We start from the raw sequence: 18,952 nt of genomic DNA, 5'->3' as shown, positions 1-18,952 counted from the left end.
ACCGATCGATGCGGTCCGACTTGGTTTGGCCGATTAATTCGGTTTTCGCTCACCCCTAATTTTTACGATCTTGGCGAAGAAGAAGATGTGTAAGACTTAGAAGATGATATGACATGTAAATTATAAATGATCAAATGGTTGAGATTATACTTCCCAAACTTATCTTTGATAACTAAAATTACACATCTAAAACTTAGTTATGGTTTGAGATTATACTCTCCATTGGTGCGGCTTATATGGTTCGATAAAGAAACGTACATCGACACAGAGCATCACTAACGGGGTGGTGGCGCAGTTGGCTAGCGCGTAGGTCTCATAGCTACTGAGTGATCCTGAGGTCGAGAGTTCGAGCCTCTCTCACCCCAATACTTATTTTGGGTTTATGGATTATGATTTATTATATAATCTTTTGACCAATTTCATCAATAACAAGTTGAGATGGCCGAGTTGGTCTAAGGCGCCAGATTAAGGTTCTGGTCCGAAAGGGCGTGGGTTCAAATCCCACTCTCAACAAAATCCTTTTTTTTCTTCTCATTACATATTTTTTTCTTCCCAGTCCTTCAAATCTGAAACATTTCCTCTCCAGCCCCACTTTTCTGTGACGTTAACTCCCCCCCCCTTCAAACCCCTTAAAGCTCAAACCCTAGAATCAATAACTGCCCTTTTCAGCAGCAGTAGCAGCTGCCAACTAGGGTTTCTTTCTTAGTTCTCCACTTCGAATTTCATCTTCAACATTTCATCACTACATAAATTACTAACCAAACATGGGGAAGCAAAGTCAGAGTAAGAAAATCTCTTTAATCCCATTCAATTGTTTTGATACTTTTACTGAATCTGTCTTTTTTCTTTGTTTTTTTTTTTCTCTCTCTTTATCTAATTTTTGTTTAATTTTGTTCAGAGAAGAAAAGTAAGAGAGTTTCATTGAAGCAGAAACACAAGATCATAAAGAAAGTGAAAGAACATCACAAGAAGAAAGCAAAAGAAGCAAAAAAACAGAGTCAGAATAATAATCATATAAATAAAGTAGAGAAAGATCCTGGTATTCCTAATGACTGGCCTTATAAGGAACAAGAACTTAAAGCCCTTGAAGCTCGTCGTGCTCAAGCTATTGAAGAAGTGGAGCAAAAGAAAGCTATCAGGAAAGAAAGGGTATACTTATTTGTTAATTAGAGTTAATTTTTACTTCAAAGTTGACACCTTTTGCTGAATTTATATTAGTCTGATACATAATTTTGTGTTAGGACTTCTTTTTCTGTCAAGTTTTTTACTTTTATTTGGTACGAATTCGAATTGTCTGCAACTAGAAGCCTCTTTTACTAAGTGGTATAGCATTTTGAAAAAGTTACAGTTTTGCAAACAACTGCTTGCTCAGTTGGTTGTGCTGCTTGTACATCTACTCCGAAACTCGGAGGTCACATGTTTGATTCACGGGAAGTGAGAATCCATCATTTGTTGACTTGTGTGAATAGGATATAATAAAGTAAAAAGGCCCAAGATGTCTTTAATGATGACAATAACGGGGCGGGGCTTGTTCAATTCATGACTATCTTCTTATTAGTGATGTATCTATGCCATGTAATGAATGTAATGACTCTTGAAGTCCCAGGTCAAAAAAAAAAGATATAGTTTTGATGTTCACCCATTTGAGCATGGTTCTACGCTTTCGAATTATCTTTAGTCTGTTATCCTTCAGTTATTCATTTCAATTCGTAAGTAAAGACTTCGAAGAAGTGATATTGGAGTTTGAAAATTTGAAGAAGTAAATGTGTAAACGTACTGAAGCAATTAGGAATGTTTGCTTTTGTCTGTAGGAGTCAGGGCTGAAACAGTGTTGCTTCACCTAGAATGTTCAAGTATTATGTCAGGATAGACTGATAGCTTGATATGGTACCGGTATATCTGTAGACCTTGTATTTTATTTCAGTTTAGGAAATATGTGGGTCTTCTAGCATCTCACCTAGTTGATGAAAATCAGCATCAGTTTAATAAATATAATTACTGAATAGCTCAATCATGTTTTCTCTATAATGCTTAAGTCCCCTTCGGGTTTGTTTCCTGAAATTCATGACATACAATTCTTGAAGATTTTCTGGTGTCAACTAATCGTTTTATTTAGGTAGGATTCTATCCGTTATTTTATCGATTAGGTCTTTCAGGTATCATGTTGCCAAGTTGTTATTATGTTAGTCAAGACGAGGGTGTTTTATGGATTTACGTATAGAGTTGTTACTAAACGTTGGTTTTGGACTACCAATATTTGTAGCATATGACATTCGTATATCCCTTACAAAATTTATGACTTAGTTCATTTTGTTCTAATGAATTCTGTGTCTTATATTATCTAATAACGAAAATGATAATTCTGTTATTTCAGGCACAAAAGAGAAAGCTGGGCTTGCTAGATGACGATGATATTGATGATGACACAACTCCTTCAAAACAACAAAAAGTTGGAGTAGAAAACAATGTGGAAGATGCTGTATATAGTAAAAGTCGAGGTAATTTGATACTTCATGTTTATGCTGAATTTTTTTTTTAACATGGAGTGAGTTTATCTCATTTACCTGTTTGTTAAGGGCTCTAGTATTTCTTTGCAGATAACTCGGACAAGGCTTTCTACAAGGAGTTGGTCAAAGTCATAGAAGCATCAGATGTCATTTTGGAAGTTATTGATGCAAGGGATCCCTTGGGTACACGTTGTGTTGATATGGAGAAGTTGGTATTGAAGGCGGGTCCCGAGAAACATCTCGTATTACTTCTCAACAAAATTGGTAAAACTTGAATCTTCAATTAGTTTAACAATTTATACTATATCATTTACACTTTAACTACCCTGTACGCCTGCCTTGGCCACAGAATGTTTATGTTACAAATTGTTAGTAGAAATGCATTGTTTCTGTGCTTTGTTCTGCTAAATTTTTTTTCATATTTGAGTGTGCAGATCTTGTTCCTCGAGAGGCTGTCGAAAAATGGCTCAACTATCTTAGGGAAGAGTTACCTGCTGTTGCGTTCAAATGCAGCACACAGGAACAGAAGTCGAATTATGGTTGGAAATCCAGCAAAGGTGGGAAGTCTAAGTCAAAACATGAAAAACCAGGCAATATTCTCCAAACCAGTGACTGTCTGGGAGCTGAAACTCTTCTGAAGTTGCTAAAGAATTACTCAAGAAGTCATGAGGTACTACAATAATTTCATAGTTTAGAATGAAATTGGTTCAATGATCGGCTCTTGTGAAGTTCATTAAAAATCTGTCCTTTCTTGTTCATACTTGTAAATTTACACTATATTGACCGTGTTAGGATTCATGTATTTGACAGATTAAAAAGTCAATTACAGTCGGTGTGATTGGGCTTCCTAACGTTGGTAAGAGTAGTCTGATTAATAGTTTGAAGAGATGTCGGGTTGTCAGTGTTGGTGCTACCCCAGGATTAACACGATCACTGCAAGAAGTTCAGTTAGATAAGAATGTCAAATTGTTGGATTGCCCTGGTGTTGTTATGCTCAAGTCTGAGAAAAATGATGCATCGGTAGTTCTTCGGAATTGCAAAAGAATTGAGAAATTAGAAGATCCCATTGCTCCAGGTAATTGAAATCTTCGGCGACCTTTTGGATATAGTTATGCAACCATATACTCTCAAAACAAATAAAAAGACGAATTCGAAAAGAAAATTAAGGATAATATTATTTGTTAATTTTTTATTGGTAAAGATTTTTGCATGTGAACTTAATTGTGCTTCTTTGAACTTTGCAGTGAAAGAGATCCTCAAGCTTTGTCCTGCCAAGATGTTGGTTTCGCTTTACAAAATTCAAAGCTTTGAGTCAGTTGATGAGTTCCTTCAGATGGTGGCGACGGCTAGGGGTAAGCTTAAAAAGGGTGGTGCCGTGGATGTTGCAGCTGCCGCGAAGATAGTTCTCCATGATTGGAATGAGGGTAAAATTCCATACTATACAATGCCACCTACTAGAAATCAAGGAGAGAATTTTGAGGCAACAATTGTGACCGAACTCAGCAAACAATTCAATGTTGATGAAGTTTACATGGGTGAATCTTCATTCATTGGTAGTCTTGTATCTGTTGAAGATTTTAGCCGTGTTGAGGTTCCTCCAAGTTGCCCTCTTACTTTCGACGAGAAGATGCTAGAGGTTTGTATCTTCTCCATGCATATCTATTTCTAATAAGACTTCTCTTTCTTCCCTACTTTATTTTCTCACCTTTTACAGTAAGAACCAATCCGTCTCCCATTATTACATGATTTTGAAATCTTACAACTATATAGGCACTTGAATTTTGAACTGAGACCATAATGTTGCGATTTGCTTACCAACAAGGCTGTCGATTTTGATGTATTTGAAATGGGAGTCCAGAAAAGGAACCCTTTAAACCACTTCTAGTTTCACCTGGATAGACTTTAACAACAAAAACATCGAAAGATCGACATGAGTAATTTAAGGGTTATGGTTATGTTTAGTTCGTTTATTTGCACCGAACAAAATAAAAGTTTGTGCCTTTTCTTCCTACTTGATTTCTGAATTCACCTGATTTAGTTCTTCACTAATACGTTATTCAGGGCGATGAACAACCCAAAGCAGGGACTCAAAGAGACGAACAACCAGAAGGAATAAACAAAGACGGTGATGATGAACCAATGGAAAGTCAAGAAAAGGATCTGAATACAACCAAACCAAGAACCATTAACTTCAAACAAAATGAAAAGCTATATGCATCCGAAGGTATGCTAAATCCGAGGTTAAGGAAGGCAGAGAAGAAGAAAAAGAAGAAAGCAAACAAATTAGCATCGGCAAATAAAATGGATGCAGACTACGATTTCAAGGTGGATTTCACTAAGAAATCGGTCAGCATGGACGAAGAAGACGATGATAATGAAGATGATGCAGAGGTGTTGAGCTTGATGGATAAGCTTACAAGTAAAATATTAATTTGAGCATATCGGTTGTCGAGTTTTGTTCCTCAACTAAATTTGATTTTTGTTTTTTCAATATCTTGTTTTCTTTAACTTGCAAATTATTGCTTTATATTGTGAACACTTAAAAAATGGTGATAAAGATTCTAAGTTAAGATGTTTTTGCCAAATTATGTGTTTACTCTCTTTTCATATATGAACATGACCATGAAGGCCACTTGGGGGTAAGTTGATTGATGGAGTTAGTCCCATGGTTATGGGAGAAGGTATGACCTCACCTCTTGAGCTAACTTTTGGGGTCAGATAGACCCAAAACCACATAAGGACAAGTAAGGCCCGTAGACCACATTCACAAATTTGTAAGACAACAAATCGACTCCCATAAAAATGAATATCTAACAGACCACTTCTCCTCTGTAACAATGCTTCTCGTAAAAAACAGAAACGTCGTCAAATCTGTTCACAAGCTTGTAACAATGCTTCTCATAAAAGTCTAATATACAACCTTTCTTTTATAACAATGCTTCTCATAAAGTCTAATATACAACCTTTCTTTTATAATAATGCTTCTCATAAAATAACTTCTTCAAATCTGTTCATTGATCGAACCTATTGATGCCCCACATAGGCATTTACCACTTGTGCGAGTTAAAATTGGATTACTTTTTCTATAGAATTCACGTCACATTAAAATAAAAGCATTAATTAAGTCAGTTAGTGAACTTATTGATTGTTTGAATTGATTTGATCTCTTAAACATATTTCTACAATAGTTAACTCAACCGAACACTCGGAAATTGCTTGACTAGACATACCAGTTGGACCGACACTATCTAATACCTATTTGCTTGTTTTAAAAAGGAGGGGGATTGATATGAATATTAAGAAATTACAAGGGGTGTCCAAATAAATTGAAGGGGAGTCTGTATACAAGGGCATTTTCGTAGTTTAAGTCCTATTCGGATATGGGTTCTATCGCCTTCTCTCTTTCTACTGCAAAATCCATTTCTGCATCTTCTTCGAGGGTTTCAATTCAACCAATCTCCAAAATCTTAAATTTTAAGTCTGTAGAAGAGCAAATGCTGCAATCCAATCGAGATTGTCCCTGAAATTAGTGAAATTAGGGCAGAATTTTGGGTAGTTCCGTGTTGAGAACTTGAATTTCTCCTTTTCAGATCGTTCAGTAGAAAAGGTAATTGAAATTTCTTGTTGTTTCTTGCATTAATCTCTTAGGGGTTTTGATTTTGATGTTCTTTAAGAAATGGGTTTCCGTTTTTACAATGTTTGAAATGCTTTAGAAGGGAGTTACGATTAAGAGAAGCTAGGGTTTCGTAAATTGGGGTGTAGTGTTTGAGCTGGTTTGGTATTTAGATATCATTGGATCTATAAATTAGTGGGAATTTAGTAGTTAAGCCACTGAACTCAACTAGGGGAGTTCACTATCTGAAATTGAGTGACTAGTTCCAAGTTCAGTAATGGAGAATCCAATTGGAACCCTAAAAAGCCCTAGTTTTTGTTAGAGAAAGGTAGAAACTAAGTATTGTGCATGAACTACTTGATCTCAGAAATGAATGGTTAAAAAAATGGTAATTAAGGTAAAGGGTGAGGAAAAAAGTGATGGGAATTTGAGGGAGAGGTAGTTAGGCTAAATAGTTACCTTCCATTGTTGCCTAGGTTTTGAGAATTGAGTAGCCGTATAGACAAGAGGCTACATCAATAGCTGAAACTTGTTTTTGGGTAGGGTAGACTCGGAGTCAAAAGCCTCTCTTTCCCGACCAAATAAGGCCAAAGGTTAGCTCCTTTGTATAGCTAATTACACCGGTGATGTTTGGGGGTGAATCACTGTTAACACTCTACCGATGAATATATTATACTATACATGCAGTGATGATTATATAGGGTTAGCTACTTAGCTTCGGTGGTAGTATATCTTAGTAAGGGATTAGACATATTATGTAGTTACCTAGTTCTGTTTGTCTGAGCTTCTTCATTTACTTCCCCTAATTATATCCTTTCATTTGCAGGTTTTGCATATGGTTTTTGTAACAATCTATAGTCAGTTTAGGTGATAAAGCTTTACAAACATCGAAAACTCATTGTATATATTCAGTGATTATATTTGAGGAGCATATAATCCTTATGACGTGAGATAAGGCCTTCCGCATCACATTGTTTCTGGAATATTTTTTATTAGTGAACTTATGGCAAACCATTCTTCGGGTGTTCCCGATCATTCTTTAGTTGTGGACGACCATTCTTTAGTTGTGGACGACCATTCTTTAGTTATAGGACAAGAATTTCCTGATGTGGAAACTTGTCGAAGAACGCTTAAAGAGATTGCTATAGCATTACATTTTGATCTTCGAATAGTGAAGTCTGACAGAAGCCGATTTATAGCCAAATGTTCGAAAGAAGAATGCCCATGGCGTGTCCATGTAGCAAAATGCCCAGGTGTTCCGACGTTCACGATTAGAACTCTACATGGACAACATACTTGTGAAGGTGTTCAAAATTTGCATCATCAACAAGCTTCGGTTGGTTGGGTTGCTAGATCAGTAGAAGCTCGTCTTCGAGATAATCCACAGTATAAACCAAAGGAGATATTACAGGATATTCGTGAACAGCATGGGGTTGCTGTTTCATATATGCAAGCTTGGCGCGGGAAAGAACGAAGTATGGCTGCAGTTCATGGAACGTTTGAGGAAGGTTATCGTTTTCTACCTGCATATTGTGAACAGATTCGGAAAACAAATCCAGGAAGTATTGCTTCTGTTTTCGCTACTGGGCAGGAGAATTGCTTCCAACGCCTTTTTATTTCCTATCGTGCATCGATATATGGCTTTATTAATGCTTGCAGACCACTTCTAGAACTCGATCGAACCCATCTTAAGGGAAAGTATCTTGGTTCCTTACTTTGTGCTTCAGCTATTGATGCCGACGATTCCTTATTTCCATTGGCATTTGCAATTGTAGATAGAGAAAGTGATGAAAACTGGATGTGGTTCGTGTCGGAGTTAAGGAAGCTACTTGGCGTGAATACTGAAAACATGCCCAGGCTCACTATATTATCTGATCGACAACAAGGTATAGTAGAGGCAGTCGAAACCCATTTCCCAAGTGCATTTCATGGTTTTTGTCTACGATATGTGAGTGAAAATTTCCGTGATGAATTTAAAAACACAAAATTGGTTAACATATTTTGGAATGCTGTTTATGCACTCACTGCCATTGAATTTGAATCTAAGATCTCCGAGATGATAGAAATTTCCCAAGATGTTATGCAGTGGTTTCATCGTTTTCCTCCCCGTCTTTGGGCTGTTGCATATTTTGAAGGAGTTCGATACGGTCACTTTACCTTAGGTATTACTGAGTTACTATATAACTGGGCCCTTGAAGGTCATGAGCTACCTATCGTGCAACTGATGGAGCATATACGTCATCATTTAACGTCTTGGTTCATAGATCGTCAAAATATAGGCATTAGTTGGAATTCAATCCTCGTACCATCAGCTGAGAAGCGGATTTTAGAAGCTATATCGGATTCACATTGTTACCAAGTACTTCGAGCAAATGAAGTAGAATTTGAGATCGTGTCTAGTGAGAGAACAAACATTGTCGATATTCGAAGTCGTGTATGCTCATGTCGTCGTTGGCAGATTTATGGTTTACCATGTGCACATGCTGCTGCAGCACTAATCTCCTGTGGCCAAAACGCTCATCTATTTGCCGAACATTGTTTCACAGTAGCAAGTTATCGTGAAGCTTACTCGCAGATAATAAATCCGATTCCAGATAAGAGTCAATGGAAGGAGTTGGGCGAAGGAGCAGACGGAGGAAACACTAAATCTGATATCCTTATACGTCCGCCCAAGATTCGTAGGCCTCCAGGCCGGCCGAAAAAGAAAGTTCTTCGTGTCGAAAGCTTCAAACGCCCTAAACGGGTCGTTCAATGTGGTCGTTGTCATATGTTAGGACATTCTCAGAAGAAATGCACCGTTCAGAATTGATAAAATTATTCCGAGTTGAAGGGTCTTGTTTATTTTATATCGATCATTTTACATCATCACAACATAGTTCATGGGTTGCTTGTAATCTTGGCATTTCTTTTGTTTTTCTAGGTACAATTTAGGGTTTTAGAGTACCTGTATCTGTACTTGTTTTACTATCAACAGATTTTATGAAGCTTTTAGATATAATGCATTATCAAATATTCATTTGATTCATTCTTGGATCTTGCACTTCCCATCTTTTTTTGTGTTCTCTTCCTCTGTGGACTGTGGGTACCTCTGTTCTACTTGTCTATTCTTCTCATAATTTCTACTGTTTTTTTTAGCTTCTATCAGATAACTCAAAACCTTGTGGACAACAGAGAATGGAGATTGAGGTGATTTTGAAGCCAGCATCCAGCATTTGTACTTGTATAATATTGTTCTTATTATGCAAGATATCAAAGAAAATGACACAGAGAATACCAGTCTCGCTCGATCCTCCCTAGTAGCCAAGGGCCCAAAGGCCTCTCTAGTGTTATTTTTTTGAGAATTCGACTACGGTCTACGTTAGTCGTTACAAGGCATAGATACATCACGAAGATGTAATAATCACGATAACCGCTTCTCTAGTGTTATTATGCAAGATATCAAAGAAAATGATACAAAGAATACCTGTCTCGCCTGATCCTCCCTTAAATCCAGGGCCCAAAGGCCTCTAGTGTTATTATGCAAGATATCCAAGTAAATGATACAAAGAATACATGTCTTGCCTGATCCTCCCTAATGGCCAGGGCCCAAAGGCCTCTCTAGTGAGAAAATGATACAAGAATACCCCTGATCCTCCCTAATAGCCAAGGGCCCAAAGGCCTCTCTAGTGAGAAAATGATACAAAGAATACCTGTCTCGCCTGATCCTCCCTAATAGCCAAGGGCCCAAAGGTCTCTCTAGCCGATACAGGTAATACCACTCGGGCCTAATCCTCAGGTAGAACAGTCACATGTTTAGGGCCCAAAGGCCTCTATAGCTGGTAGCATGGTACGGGTTACTACTAATCGGGCCTAATCCTCAGATAGAATAGTCACAGGTTTTGTTGTTCACAATTTGGAACGGAGTTACGATCTTGGTCTCTATCAAAACTATGGGAGAAAAATAATACTCAAAGGTAGAGCTCCTTCTAGTCCTCTAGTAGAGATTCTAGAAAAGAGATCTTTTTTCCTTGATTTTATAACTTGTAGAAATTTCAAATTTTGAAAGTGGGAAGGGAATGGTCCTCAGATTTTAGGTCACTTCATGCTGTCTTCCTATATCAAAACTATGGTCAATAACTTCTCCAAACAAGGCAACCTAGATTCCATTTCATAAATTTAGTACAATATGTGAAACTTGGTTATTTCTACGTTCCTTATCTGATATTTTGTACCACGTTTTCAATAGCGGCTTCTCCCCGTCTCTATTCTTGTAAAGTTAAAAAGTTTTGAAACAGTGTTACCACGGATAGAGCTGGCGACTTGTTAAAAAGATAAAAAATCAATTTAACATATAATATAAAGTGCACGGTAAAAAGATCTTTCAAGTGAGAACAGTAAAAGATTTTCCATCTCCTACAATGTGAAACACAAAAGTACAGTATTGATACATGGACGTGTTGTTTCTTTTGAAGTAATTCAAATAAAAGCACATAAAACTCAGAGTTTAATACTTGTCTTATTAAGAAGTAGCTTTTAAAACAAAGATTAATGCAAAAGCGTAATCATTCTTCCAAGTAATAAATTCATCGTGTTGGTGTAATTTACGATACCTGCACACACATCCAATACTGCACAAGTATTTTAATTGCCTCATAACATAGTTCGTATTCGTAACCTCAGAAAGAAAATAATTGCACATTTATATTAACATTTGAAAGTAGAAGGTCACATTTGTCGACACTGTTGATGCGAAACTGAATAAAATAAAATCAATAGAAAATCCAAGAGTCAAGATAACAAAATCAACAACATAAATGAAGGCTATAAGTTGAATTTCAAAATTGTTTTCTTAGTACTATAATATAAGCATACAAAAAGATAACAAAAATCAAAAGGCGAAAACTGTGACTTCTCTTTCTCTCTCTAGTTTTTCTTCGTTCTCTCATCCTACACTAGTAGTATAAAAAAGAAGACTAATCTTCTTCTTTCATTTCTTCGCCAAACATTTCTCTTCTCCTAACCCAAAAAGAAGAGAAATCAACCGATCTTCCATTTTCCGATCTCCGATCGTTTCGATCAGATCTCTCTCTCTAATCTCAGTATCTATTTCTTACTTGATCTGGTTCTTTGAAACTCAGAACTTCTGTCAAAGAGGTCTAGGGTTTAGAAGATGGGTCAGCAATCTCTGATCTACAGTTTTGTTGCTAGAGGAACAGTTATCCTCGCTGAATACACAGAGTTTACAGGAAATTTTACCACGATTGCTTCTCAATGTCTTCAGAAGCTACCTGCTAGTAATAACAAGTTTACTTATAACTGCGATAATCATACTTTCAATTATCTAGTTGAAGAAGGGTTCAGTAAGTTATTCTTTCATTTCTTTTTGGCTTGTTGGATTACGATTTGGTTAAGTTATGGTATCGATCTTCTTGTTCTTGTTTTGATCTATCTGATTCGTCATATTTTAGATCCAATAACGATTTATTCAGTTACTACCGCTTCTGTTACTATGATTTTTGTTTTAGATCTACTGTAGAATTGTTAAATCAATGATGATTGTGAAGATCAGATTTGAAAAACTGTAGAATTGTGGATCAATTGATGATATAGTGTTATATTGGTTCAGATCTATGATAATCTTCTATGGTTTTCATGATTTCATATGTACTGTTATTGTTCAACTTCCGCATCTTGTTAATTAATCTGTATATACTATATAGTATGGTTAAACGATTTATTAGGGTTTGTTGATGCATGATTTAGGTTTTTTTTTTTTCTTTTTGGATTTGACTGTTCTTAATTTCAATTTATCTAGGGGTTTTTGCTATAATCCATTGTCTGTTAACTTGGAACATCATTACCGTTTCCTGGAAACTCATTGTTTCGGTACTACCATAGATATCAATTTACCAGCTCTTTCGTGATCAAAATTTCCAAATTTAAGGGGTTACTATTCTAAAATACGAGCTTCCATTGCCTATATTGACCAATTCTTCAGGGATTGGTACTCTGGTTTCATAACGAAGTAGGCGACATATTTTTACCTTACCCATGTTAAGTTCCCTAATCTGGAATAGTGCCAATCATGGTTACAAGCTGCTCCTTTATCTGGCTGCTTCTACACTGAGTTAACCCTTCCAAGGAATTAACGTTCAACAATTTTGTTTTAAGTTCAAAACAAGCAAAAGTTTCCCCTTACAGGTTTTCGAGGGCTTGTTAGTTGGACTACGATAACAGCCCTAGAATCCTCTTATGTGAGTTCTGATTCCTGTTTGGAGTCTTCTGTGTTGAAAAACTATCTTCTGGTGTCGCTGTCCTTGGATAATATAGGGTGATGTCCATAGTGTGCCTTTTCCTTTCATCTTAGCTGCTATTTTTGAGAGAGTATGATAAGTTACCGAAAAAACCTGTGTTGACCTTACTGTCTGAGGATCTCCGTCAAATCTTGAGCTCGAAATTCTTCTTAGCTGATTTGAGAAATGGTCAAATCCTGAACGAGTTTTATGTATTTGGTATAGTTCTAGCAGATATTACTTATATTGCATATTATTACTTTGTTTTAGTTCTTTTTGTCACAACCTAGCTCTTGCCCTCTTATCCCTCGCCTTTTTTTGCAGCCTACTGTGTAGTTGCAGTTGAATCTGTCGGGAGACAAATTCCTATTGCTTTCCTAGAACGTGTGAAGGATGACTTCAACAAGAGATATGGAGGTGGAAAAGCTGCTACTGCAGTTGCACAGAGCCTGAACAAGGAGTTTGGGTAATTCCATTAACTGCTAACCTAATAATAAGTTTCACTTTCCGTTTTCCGTTTCTCTTTTGCAGATTGCATAAACCCTAATATCCGAAGTTGTATTTTTTAGGTCAAAACTAAAAGAGCACATGCAGTACTGTGCTGATCACCCAGAAGAAATAAGCAAACTCTCTAAAGTGAAGGCTCAAGTTTCCGAAGTGAAAGGAGTGATGATGGAAAATATCGAAAAGGTTTGGGCTTCCCTTAGTATGAATTTCCGTTTTATTGATATTGAAAGTGAATCATAGTTTAGCAAATAAAGCTTGTTCTTGTATAGGTTCTTGACCGTGGGGAGAAAATCGAGCTTCTCGTTGACAAAACAGAAAACCTTCGATCACAAGTGAGTATATTTACTTATTATTCACATCTTTATTGGCATGTTCATTCAAACCCATTTCTATACACCCGTTATACCTGTCACGGGCTAGTGCCCTTGACGGGCTCTGTTCAAGAGATTTTCTATTTTTCCCTGCCCAAACCCGCCTGCCCGTTAAGTCCACCGGCCTTTATATAAGCTACCCGGAATGCCTGTGCCCGGAGTAGAGGTACCCGTGGGCGCCCGAGTCAGGCCCAATTTCTACCCCAATATAAACATAAAGACTTGCTGTAATCTGATTGGTGACGGGCGTGTTTTTGGTTATGAAATTATGTTTGGGTAGGCACAAGACTTCAGACAACAAGGAACAAAGATGAGGAGGAAGATGTGGTTGCAGAATATGAAGATAAAGCTGATAGTTTTGGGTATTCTCATTGCTTTGATCTTGATCATAGTTCTATCTGTTTGCCATGGGTTCAAATGTTAATCAGATTCACACTCTCTCTCTCTCTCTCTCTCTCTCTCTCTCTCTCTGTCTCTCTATTATATCTTTGTTTTTCTGATTAGGAGGAATATATTACTTACAAGTACTAGATTTGGTGATATGGGATATGTGAATGATATATTGTGGGTTTTTGGTTGTTTGTATTTTGTATGAGAAGTTGGAGTGTGTATAGAAATGTACACATGAATTTCTTTTGGAATGCTTAGTAGAAGGAGCTCTTATTAATTCATATGATGATCTTGTAGGTTTAATTTTTTTTTCTTTCCCAAGTTGATACTCTGCCCTACTACCCCCTAGGCGGACGGATTTATTTTTGGAGAGAACGAGTTTTAGTTCTCTAAATTTTAGCCGTCCACTTAACAATCGGGATTTTTGCAGCCTATCTGTGGTGTGGGACAGAGTATCACAGTTGTTTTTTTCAAGGAGCTATAGTGTTTGTCTTGACTAGATTTTTGTTTTCCTTGTATACTTTGGTTTCGTAAAAACGATATGTACATATTTGACGAAGTCTGTATATACAAATTTTGTTCTGTGTAGGTATGTTTTAATCTTTTGATTGACTTGGTCAGATTGACGATGAGTTTTGTTTCTAGATGTTTGATTGGAATTGTTATTTCTTGAGTTTGATTTGATATGATATAGAAATTTTAATCTAGAATCAAATTTGTGGCATAACTTACTTCTCGTATCATACATATTGTGGATGAAAATGAGGTTGAACTTGAGGCTTTTTTTTTTGTTGAAATGAACTTGAGGTTAGTTTTGTAGCCAAAAAAGACCAAACCAATAAACACTTCAGTATTAGTTAAAGCTGGTCTTTTTGTTGATTTTAAGCTAAACTAGATGCGGCGAGAGACTATTTCATAAAGTCAATAATTCAGTAATAATGTGTTTGCAAACATCTATGAAAATTGATGATAATATAATTATGAAAAACTTGCGAGCAACGGACACTTGTAGAGCCCTATGAAATCTATTTGAGTGTTAAGTGTTTGAATTCCTTAATATCGAATATTAGTGACTACTAATTTTACAAAAATGTTTTTCTTCTTAAATTTGTAGCGTTGTAACTGTTGGAATAAACATAGTAATTTTTTAGGCCCTTGGAAGTAAATTCTGAATGCGTCGCTGATTAACACTTTTATGTTATGAGTTGGTTTATACGAGGATATATTAGCAGTTGGATGTAATTTTTATTTAGCTCCTAATAAAAACGAACAACTACACCTATCTCGTCCATCGGTGGACGGAGTTGTTTTATTTTAATATTAATATATCACTGTTCCAACAAAGAAAAGAGTTTTGTAAACCCATTGATCGAGGGTCTGAAACTCCGGGGCCGGACCACCCTCCCCCTCCCCATCCCCAAATAGAACACTTCATTCCTCGGACGGAAAGTTTTAGAGAGAACGAAAGAAGGAAAAGAGAAGGAAAAATAGAGACAGACATAGAGTGAAAGTTTGAAAAGGAAAGAGATATGAGAGAAAAGGGGTTGTGTCGGAGGTGGTGGTGTTGGTCAGAACTTCTTTCCTAAATGGTTGTGGACGACTTTGCCGCCGGGTTGCCGCCGGCAATAGAAGAAGTGGCCGTGAGAGATTGAAAAAAATGTAGATTTTGCTCCTAAAAGTTTTTGTACCCTAGGAGTTTCTTTAGTTTCCGACGTTATAATAAGCTCATTCACTGTCATGAAAAGTTGATAACGAGTACTAAAATATGATTTTTGGTGATTGCGTTACGAACGGCCATGTTTAACATGTGATAAAAGAATGTGATTACTTTGTACAAACTCTTATAGAGTGGGGTGGGAAGAAATGAAGTTAACAACAAGATTAATGAATACATTGGCATAAACTATAAAGACCACTTCACTTATTGGTATAAATCAAACGATACACACAAAGTTTTTCAGCTCTTAAATTTTTACTCCATTTCTACTCTATTATCTCAATACGTCATAAGATTAGAAACCAATGAGCTCCTTTATAAACTGGTTTTGGTGTCCATGTTGAAGAACTTTGGAACTAATCTAATCTTCAATTTAAACTAATGACAAAGATTTAAGTAAGAATTAGGAAATAACTCACAAAAAGCAGACACTACTAGCTACTATTGGAGAACACAATAGCAGTATAACAGTATTCGAGTTAGACAATTCAGATTAAAAGTGTAGGTCAAGTTCTTGAGTTTCTTCGTCCAAACATCTATTTTGTGAACTGAATGCATAAAGGTCAATTTTATTTTATTATAATATTTGATGCTGAACCTCTATAAATTAAGCGGTTGCCTACGTACCCAATAGAGCGTTGTTAATACTCGTCTGAGGGATCAAGCATCACGTAGTTCTAATTACACTAATCCATTTTTACAATACCATATACACATGACTTGTCATAGCTCGGCACCTAATTTTCGTCTTCCGTCTGTTCGATTGTCTTTTTCGAGTTGAAGTTGGTTAATGGTTGGTTGTTGCCAACTACGTACGAAACAACAACAGTGATGTCGTCAACCTTTCCTCCACGATGTTTCTTTCCGAACTTTTCAGACTCAATCTGGAAGGGAGTTCGGGCGTAAGTGTCTAATGAATTATACAACGCAAGCTCAGCTATACACTCAGCTAACTCCCTTGGCTCTTCTTTTCCTGATTCCTTTCCTCGTTTCACTGTTTCTTCTATCTCACTTTCAAACATATTGTCAAATAATCCATCTGTTCCGGCGACAATTACATCTCCATCTTTAACTTCAATAGTCAGTTTTTGAGCTGAACACGGTCGATCACACATCTTGTGATGACCTAATTGATAGGGGCAGTTAAACCCGCGTTGTTGCTTTGGCGAACGATAAACTGTAACCCCGTCTCTTATTATTATGAAACCGCTATCTCCAATATTCACTGCTGTCAAACACTGCAACCGTAAAATATTAATAATATGAATCATTACAAATAACAAAAGAAAACAACGAACAAAATATTGTATATAGACAACGTACATGTTGATCGGTTAGGGTTATAATACAGGCAGTTGAAGATCCTTGAGCTGTAGTTCTCCAGTAAGCTTCAGTAAGAACACTCTTAAGATCTAACACATAACCAGTTTGGTTTTCGTATCTTTCGACTGATTTACGTGCATTATTCATTAAACCTCGCGAGTACTCTCCCGAATCGACCCCTTGTTTGCTCCAACCACCAACACCATCTGCTATGCCAACGGTATAACCAGTCTTGCTTATGAAGTGTGCATCCTCTCCTTGAGGTTTGCTCTTGTTCTCTTTAGGAAGGTAAGCTGATCCTGAGTTTAGCTTCAATAACTTCCTCTTCTCACTGTTACGTTGACAATCATTATGTGGAATTGTTAGTATTTAGCTTTTAATTAATAATAAAATCATATAAGATCAAAAAAATCTATCTCAACATATGAATTGATCGACTTATATTTGTTTGTCTGACTCGTATGGAAGTCGACTCAGACTATATTTGGGGTTATTTGTGTGAGACATGAAATGAGTTTGATCCATTGTTCCAAACAATATGAAATGCCTGCAGTACTACCTCCTAGCTAAAACAAATTCGATTATCAATTTAACATTCAGATAAGTCAGACTAGTCATATTAGAACAAAGATAACAAAAACAATAACTATCTCTCTCCCTCTCTGGCTAGAAATATTTATGTACCTTTGAGGTTGGAAATTTCCATTGCAAATTGTTGAACAAGATTGACCAGGGGATGTAGCTTTTGGCCGTAATCCATCATGCTGAGAAACGTTTTGACGATGCACTCTTGACGTGAACATCTTGTCGATCGAGCAATCGATAAGTAAATCTTCACTTGAACACTATGAACTAGTCTTAAATTTTTATTCGAGCTGAACTAGAAAAATGAAATTCGTTAAGACATCATAAGGTGATGGACGAAGTGACTGAAACGGAAAAAAAATTCAATATAATTGGACAAATTTTTTCATGTTAAAGTCGTCGACAATGACGATCTAACTCTTGTCGGAGACATTCGCATAAATGGCACACAAGAAAACCTTTTGAAATAAAGAGTAAAACGATTAACAAAAATTTTCACTTTTAACGTAGACTAACATATAATCATGGTTTGCCGTACGAAATTAGAACACTAGAAATAAACAGGGGTCAAACTTTCTACTTGTGGCACAAATTAGAGGCTAAATTGAAATACCCTTGAAATTAATCCAACAAAATAAATAGAGTTTCTAAAACAAAAAAAAAAGTCACCGTTATCACTATAAGATATTGTTCTTAATTACTGATTTCATACTCTTTTCTTTTTTCGTACCTTTTTTTTTTCTTTTTGGTTGAAGAACTAATTCGTACTTGGGAACAACATTTGTTATGTGGATTGTTATCTGGATAGGTATACTTTAGTTTCTAAAATAATTGAAGTTTCTTCCTCCAAAAATTTTTTTGGAGTTAAGTTTACCATTATTTTTTCCATATAATATTATACCATTAAAGTTAGCATATGTTTCTTGTTTTGGGATCATAGGTGTATAGTCCAAAATAAAATTCAAAAAGTGTTTCGAGTCCAATCACTACACTTTTTTTTGGAAGACTGCGTGCAATTACTAGACTATTACAAACCCATATAACTAAATAATTGAAAATCCATAACAATATTGATCTACTTGGAAATTTTTTCCACAAGTTCGTTTATACTTTCTTCCACAACAAAGAGAAATTTGTTTAGAAAGATATCAAAAACATATCGATGTATTGTGTACTTAAAGTATTTGTAGTGTTTGTTGATCTTACCTGTTTAAGATGATAATCTAATTCTCTAATCAAGTTTTGGTTGAGGTGGGAGAGAGAATTGTAACAATTGGGTCCTCTTTTAGTTATGAGAGTTTAGTGATAGAGTGGCTTATATAATCTCTACTGTGTTGGAAAATAGAAACTATTTTATTTCTAAAATACTAAGTAGGGATTTAAGTCGGTGGGCTACTGGTGGGAATTAGAAAGTATTATTTGTAAAGTACTAAGTAGGGATTTAAGTCCATGGGAAGCTATTTCATAATCCCAATCATTAGTACAATATGGTCTTTGGGCTTGGGGTGTTCATTTCACAAACATGGATATATAGTAACCAAATTCACATAAAAAAACAAGTATGATGGGATGAGAGAGGAGACCTATCTCTCCCATCACGGACCGAGTTGTAGGGTCCCGTGGCCAATTGACCACAACATAGGTAATGGTTAGCCGCCCACGAGATA

At 36.3% G+C, this 18,952-nt stretch overlaps 3 protein-coding genes, 2 non-coding genes and 1 pseudogene across 5 annotated transcripts; 5 read left to right on the top strand and 1 right to left on the bottom strand.

Annotated features, from left to right (window-relative positions):
- Positions 1-280: 280 nt before the first annotated feature.
- On the top strand, positions 281-365 carry TRNAM-CAU (transfer RNA methionine (anticodon CAU)). The gene is given in 2 exon segments: positions 281-318; positions 330-365. It is a non-coding gene; the product is annotated as a tRNA-Met (tRNA).
- A 42-nt stretch (positions 366-407) lies between these two features.
- On the top strand, positions 408-5,092 carry LOC147555447 (guanine nucleotide-binding protein-like NSN1). The gene is made up of 8 exons (XM_086663001.1): positions 408-783; positions 899-1,149; positions 2,375-2,498; positions 2,598-2,771; positions 2,942-3,177; positions 3,318-3,582; positions 3,752-4,143; positions 4,569-5,092. The coding sequence occupies exons 1-8, from the start codon at positions 765-767 to the stop codon at positions 4,941-4,943; spliced, it is 1,836 nt and encodes a 611-aa protein (XP_086519127.1). The 5' UTR covers positions 408-764; the 3' UTR covers positions 4,944-5,092.
- TRNAL-AAG (transfer RNA leucine (anticodon AAG)) lies at positions 433-513 on the top strand. Its single transcript has one exon. It is a non-coding gene; the product is annotated as a tRNA-Leu (tRNA).
- Positions 5,093-5,830: 738 nt separating the features above from the next.
- LOC147555446 (uncharacterized) lies at positions 5,831-9,145 on the top strand. The gene is made up of 2 exons (XM_086663222.1): positions 5,831-6,114; positions 6,947-9,145. The coding sequence occupies exon 2, from the start codon at positions 7,124-7,126 to the stop codon at positions 8,927-8,929; it is 1,806 nt and encodes a 601-aa protein (XP_086519348.1). The 5' UTR covers positions 5,831-6,114; positions 6,947-7,123; the 3' UTR covers positions 8,930-9,145.
- A 1,764-nt stretch (positions 9,146-10,909) lies between these two features.
- On the top strand, positions 10,910-13,941 carry LOC147555445 (putative vesicle-associated membrane protein 726). The gene is made up of 5 exons (XM_086662978.1): positions 10,910-11,459; positions 12,717-12,858; positions 12,962-13,082; positions 13,169-13,231; positions 13,551-13,941. The coding sequence occupies exons 1-5, from the start codon at positions 11,270-11,272 to the stop codon at positions 13,692-13,694; spliced, it is 660 nt and encodes a 219-aa protein (XP_086519104.1). The 5' UTR covers positions 10,910-11,269; the 3' UTR covers positions 13,695-13,941.
- A 2,173-nt stretch (positions 13,942-16,114) lies between these two features.
- LOC147555444 (putative protein phosphatase 2C 80 pseudogene) lies at positions 16,115-17,503 on the bottom strand (annotated as a pseudogene).
- Between the last annotated feature and the right edge of the window lie 1,449 nt (positions 17,504-18,952).

The sequence above is a fragment of the Eschscholzia californica genome, unplaced genomic scaffold (assembly GCF_041429995.1).
Source record: "Eschscholzia californica isolate CP2 unplaced genomic scaffold, dmEscCali1.0.p SCAF_2, whole genome shotgun sequence".
Lineage (NCBI taxonomy): Eukaryota > Viridiplantae > Streptophyta > Magnoliopsida > Ranunculales > Papaveraceae > Eschscholzia > Eschscholzia californica.
This window is presented reverse-complemented; position numbering and strand designations above follow the sequence as displayed.